The 6,000-nt window shown below is 43.5% G+C and overlaps 1 protein-coding gene across 3 annotated transcripts in view; it reads left to right on the top strand.

Annotated features, from left to right (window-relative positions):
- Positions 1–980: 980 nt before the first annotated feature.
- LOC130917828 (spartin-like) overlaps positions 981–6,000 on the top strand; it is a 30,888-nt gene continuing 25,868 nt past the window's right edge. The window contains exons 1-2 of one of the 3 annotated variants that reach the window (XM_057839558.1): positions 981–1,179; positions 3,456–4,123. In XM_057839558.1, coding sequence (XP_057695541.1) covers positions 3,461–4,123 — 663 coding nt within the window. In that variant the 5' untranslated portion in view covers positions 981–1,179; positions 3,456–3,460. Of the gene's footprint in view, positions 1,184–3,455; positions 4,124–6,000 lie in introns of all 3 variants that reach the window. The other 2 variants (XM_057839557.1, XM_057839559.1) reach the window with 2 other exon arrangements.

The raw sequence follows: 6,000 nt of genomic DNA, 5'->3' as shown, positions 1-6,000 counted from the left end.
AAAAGACTTGTAGAGCGCTCATGAGCACAAAGGCTGTTGTTTTACACTGGGGATTCACTGCAAACAATGCTGATCATAAATAACATCATGCTCATTATAAGTATACATAATAGCTTCCATCCATAATGCTGGAAATATACAAGAGTAATAAATTGCTTGCTAGAGGAGGAATGAAAAACAATAAGTTTTCTAAATCAATGAGTTTTGAGCTAAGATGAGTTGCCGTCTGCAGGCTTTAAGCATCAATACCCACTATTTTCATGAACAGTATGGCTATCTTGACAATATTTTTTTATAAATAAATGATACAATCGTCATCTTAAACCTTTTAAACAACATTTGTTCAACATAAAAATACTTGTACAAATGTAGAGAAAATAAAAAACATAGGCTGCCAGAAGTGGTCTTTTGGGGAAACATTTGCAGCTAGCAGGGTCACAGCTAATAATGCCTCCGAGTTGAAGTTTACATACACCATAAAAGGTATCATTTTCTCTCACTTTGCAGTATGAAACGCCATTTTGGCAAATATAGTCTGTAGTGTAGTGTTGTTCTCACCCATTCCGTAATTATAGAGAAATTTCGTCACTTAATGCTAATATTAACGTTGTTTGCCTTCGTTCAGTGTTAGCATTCACATTTGTTTTATTTAAAATGATTGCGTTTCGATTGAATTATTTAACAAAAGATGCCAGAAATCAACAGATAGCGTGTTTAAAATCACGAATGTTCATGTACTGCCATCTCGTGGTTAAAACTAGGGGAAATGGCACTGATTGTAAAAGTAGCGTCAGTGTCACCAAGCAGGCGGATACTTCCGGGTACAAATGTTTTCGATTTCTTTGAATTTACGGCGACGGAATATTTAACAACGTGCATGTATCAAGTTTAAATTTGATTTTTTTTTTTTTTTTTTTTAAATTAAGAGGAAAACCACCGCGTTTCATTTTCAAGAAAATAACTGAGCTACTTTGTTGACATTTCCGGTCTTCAAAATTAAACATGAACTCGAGGCGGATATTTGATTAAAAGGTCGCTACTCGACACAGTTCACTTGCGTCACACCGACTATTGGTTGAAATATCATTCCGCCACGGTCCGAATTTATCCACTTTCACCTCCGTGGAGTGATAAGACTGAAAGCATTTGTAGCGGTGCAAGCTTACCGGCGGCTAGCTGGTAGGTAAGTTAACACCGTTACAACCTAACGGGAAGCTAACGCTAATTAGCTGTAAACAAAGCTGTCATATAATTCCTCGTTGTTTAAGTCGAGCAATTGAATTATTTGTTTGTCACTTTGGTATTTTATTCGAAGCACACAATAGCATGCATAGAAGCAAGGTAGTTAGGTTCGAAGTATGGAAGTTTTCGAAGTCTACGTCATGATGTTAATGTCAATGAAATTCAGTACGACTGCTGCCTTCACGTGATGTCGTAATTGTAGTGAATACCATTTGTCGGGTCGAAAATTGCATGTGTTCGCCCCTTCAAGACGTATTTTCTACTGAAAACTGGTATTTTTATTGTGATACCGAGGGTCCGAGATGGAACGACTGTTTACTTTTCAAAATGGCGTTTTTAAGATTTATCGTCAATTTGCACGTTTTTTTTTTAACGCAAGCATCAAAACGTAGTGTACGCATTTATAAAACTCGTATTTTTCAACCAAGTGGTTGCTCAAACGTTCAGTTAAAAACAAACACTTACCATTTGCATTTTGACTCAATCCCTTCTTATTGTAGTAAATTAATTAAAAGATCAAAAAGTTTTGCCCACGCACCAAACCAAAATTAAATTCGTTTCACATGAACAGGGCGTACTCGTATCTACCAAAAGGTAAGGTTCATCTTTCCCAGAGCATGTGAAGGCAGCATAACCGTACTACAATTACTGGAAAATACCAATTGTTTAAAAGTTATTTGGCATATACTATCACAAAACATAAATATACCCAGTGGCTAGTTTACATAGAAGCTTGAGGCATTCTTGGATCACTTCCTGTAGATATCGGGTCACTTCCTGTTAAATTTCAGGCATTCCTGGGTCACTTCCTGTATATATCGAGTAACTTCCTGTTGATTTTCAAGCATTCCTGTGTCACTTCCTGTAGCTATCAGGTCACTTCTTGTTGATTTTTGGGCATTTCAGGGTCACTTCCTGTTGATTTTCCGCTATAATTGGTTACCTCCTGTAGATATCGGGTCACTTCCTGGTGATTTTCGGGGCATTTTGGGTTGACTTACTGTACGTATTAGGTCATTTCCTGTTTATTTTTTTAGGCATTTCAGGGTCCCTTCCTGTAGATATTGGGTCACTTCCTGTTGATTTTGGGGCATTCGGGTTCACTTCCTGTTGATTTTGGTGAAATTTGGGCATCACTTTCTGGCACTACAGGTTGATTTCTTGTATATATTGGGTCACTTCCTGTTAATTTTCAGCCATTCTTGGTTACTTCCTGTAGCTATCCTGATGATTTTGGTTCACCACTTGTTGATTTGGGGGGGATCTGGTGGCATTATGGGTTGACTTCCTGTACATATTGGGCCACTTCCTGTTGATTTTGGGTCACTACCTGTTGATATGGGGAGATCTGGGTGTCACTTCGTATTGATTTGGGGGAATTACAGTTTGACTTCCTGTACATTTTGGGTCACTTCCTCTTTATTTAGAGGTGTTCTAGGCTCACTCCTGTTGATTCCCAGGCATTCCTAGGTCACTTCCTGTTGATTTTGGGGTATTCGGGGTCACTTCCTTTTGAATTTGGGCCACTACCTGCTATGGGGGGGGGTTTGGGGGCATCACTTCCTGCTGATTTTGGGGTATTCGGGGTCACTTCCTGTTGATTTTGGGTCATTATGGTTTGACTCCATGTATATATTGAGTCACTTCCTGTTGATTTTGAGGCATTGTTGGGTCACTTCCTGTTGATTTTGGGTCACTAGCTGTTGATATGTGGGGATTTGGGCGTCATTTCCTGTTGATTTGGAGGAATTACGGGTTGACTTCCTGTACATATTGGGCCACGTCCGGTTTATTTTCAGGCATTCCAGGGTCACTTCCTGTTGATTTTCAGGCATTCCTGGGTCACTTCCAGTAGATATTGGGTTACTTCTTTGTTGATTTTGGCCATTTCAGGGACACTTCCTGTTGATTTTGGGTCACTTGGTTTGGAAATCAATAGGAGTGAATGGAAGTTTTTGTGCCATTGAATTGAATGACAAATTTTGCCCATTGGAAATCTAAGGGAAATTTTGCCCATTAGAAATGAATGGGGATGTTTTTGGCAAATTTTGGCCGAACCGTACATTCTTAGCAAAAACTAAGTATAACATTTGTGCCCCTTAGCATCCTGAATTTTTTAAATGGATAAATGATGTGTTTTGGACAAAAATTACTTGCAAAGTTACCATCAATTGCAGCCAAAACCCTGTTTTTTAATAAGAGTCTCATTTCAGAGGGAATGGAGAAAGCGAAAGAAGATGCATTCGACCACGCCAGACTTGAAGTGATCAAAGATGGCTACGACCGGGGCTTTGAATGCATCAACAAGGCGCTGACGGCCGACGAGGCCGGAGACAAGCGTCAGGCTTTGGAGCTCTACGGGAAGGGTCGGAAGCACCTCCTCCGGGGTATCAGTGTGCCCTCGCAAGGTGGCGAGTGCAGGGGTGCCTCCTGGGACTCGGCCCGGGAGATGCAGCGGAAAATGCAGGAGACGCTGGACAACATCACCACGCGCCTCGCCGCGCTGGAGATGGCCGCCGGCGATCAGCGTTGCGTCTACCCGCGACTCCCTGTCGAAGATGGAAGTACGCCCACATGTCCGCCGGACCGACCCCCTGCCTATTCCCCCCGAGCGGCCGAGGGCCATCTATCTATCTCATACGGGACCGAGTCGGGCGAGCTGTCCTTGGTGGGCGACGACTTCTACAGCCGGACGTCCAGCGCCGCGTCGTCCCCGCAAAGCGCGGGCGAGGATGCGGAGGAGCTGCTGTGCATCCCGCAAGGGGTGCAGATATTCTTCGTGACCCCCGAGGGCCACGTGAGCGCCCCGTCGTACCCGGGCTACCTGCGGTTAGTCAAGTTCACTGAGACGGCACCTGGCAGACCGCCGGCGTTTCTGCAGGTAATGTTCTACGCTTCATTTAGGGCCGGGCGACAGGGGCGGAACTTGCGGGGTGCGACCGCAAGGGGCCTGGTTTGCGGGTGTAAAATGAGTGAGGAGTGGGTCAAACTGAAAGGGCATTTCTGGGTCACCTCTTGATTTTGTGGCATTTACAGGTCACATTCTGATGATTTGGATTACTGAATAGGTGGTGACTCAAAAATGTTCCTTTTGGGGCTTATATAGTCCCCAAAAATTGCACTTTTTGACAGTATTTTGTAAACAATAGAAATTATTGTCATGAAATATGATTTTTTTTTATTTGTTTCAATGAAATGAAACGTCATCTTTTACATCTGGGAGGGGTCTGTTCATGATAAATGGTGTTCTACGAAATTTCTTGGTCCGCACTTTTGCGAAATTTCGTTTCCGGGTTCGCAGTGAGTGTAACACGCACACTTTTGCGAAATATACAATGTTTAATGTAGAAAAAGGAAGAAAGAAAGAACAACAACGCGAGATATAGATTGTCACTTCTAAGATCCCCGCGCTACTGTTAAAGCACACAAGATATTACTTTGAGCATAGCAATCGAAACCCTTACCGTTGACAAGCGGGCGGAGAGCCGACACCCCGGTAGAGCTTGCAGAGGAATACAGCTAGGCGTCCGTATACTAACCACTAGCAGACTCTAACCCAGTACTTCTCACATAGTGGGGCGCGCCCACCTGGGGGGGCGCAGAGCGATGCCAGGGGGCGCGCATGTGTCCTCGGGGAACATGCTTTTTTCTTTTTTTGCCGGACTGGAATAAAGTGTACTTGCACATCCACTCAGTGGGTGGCAGTGGCGCTCTCATTTACAGAGTGCGTTCAGTATTTTTGAACTAAGGAAGAGCACTCAGCACACAGAAAACAGATATGAAGAGCAGTGCGCCGCCGCCGTTTTCGAAAGCCGTTTTCCGACCGGACTCACTCACGCAGCGACCCACGGTCTTGTCGGGTTCTCACGTCGCCGCCCGAGAAGTGCCATTTTCGGCTTGGGATCGTCACGTCGACCGCCCTCACCTACGGTTCTACCTCGGCCGCCGAGAATGCGCTTTTTTCGTGCCGTTTGCCTTTTAGCTTTGACTTTTAATACAGTGTGTGATGAGGAAAGACCACTGTTTACTGTGTCCAAAAATATTTATAGCGGACAGCCAGAAGCCAAATCAATTAAGACGCCACTTAACTCATTCACTCCCAGCCATTTTCACTGGAGCAAGGCCCTTCGCTCCCGGCCATTTTACTGGATTTTGACTGATTTTGCACGGCCCACAAAAAATTCTGTTCTATTGCTATATAAACATGGAACCCACCAAAAGAAAGATTAGACTCTCTTCTTTCAGCAGAAAAAAAAAGTAAGTTCATACGTTATTTCATTCTTTAGAGATCAGCATTAGAAAATAGCTTAGTTTGAGCATTTTTCCAATTTCTGATGAAAAAACGGAGAAAATGAGCTTTTTGTAAACGCAAAAATTTCAAACATAATTTTGACTTTAACACGGCTATTTTTAGCTTCAGTGACATCCCAAACATCTGAATAATGTTTTCCTTTTACAAAATAACATGAACAACCAGCCAAATAGAGCTTTTCATAGCAAAGTAACAATTTATTCACACTTACCTAACTGAGAGATGACGTTTGGTGGCTGCGACAGCGGTTAAACTTTTCCCTCATTGCTGACTGTCTCGTAAAGATGGATTTTTTTTTAAGTCTTTTTTTGTGGTGACCACTGTCTCGTTCACCAGGGGAACTTATGTTCCTGGGGGGGAACTGGTTTGGCCGTGCGCGTTTCCGTGCAGGACCCTCGAGCGTGCGGTGGAAGTGAGCAGCAAGCTGCGGAGGGGCTCTGCTAGCT

The sequence above is a fragment of the Corythoichthys intestinalis genome, chromosome 6, assembly GCF_030265065.1.
Source record: "Corythoichthys intestinalis isolate RoL2023-P3 chromosome 6, ASM3026506v1, whole genome shotgun sequence".
In the NCBI taxonomy this organism is placed as follows: domain Eukaryota; kingdom Metazoa; phylum Chordata; class Actinopteri; order Syngnathiformes; family Syngnathidae; genus Corythoichthys; species Corythoichthys intestinalis.
Note: the sequence above shows the minus strand (reverse complement) of the source record. Positions and strands in the feature narration are given on the sequence as shown.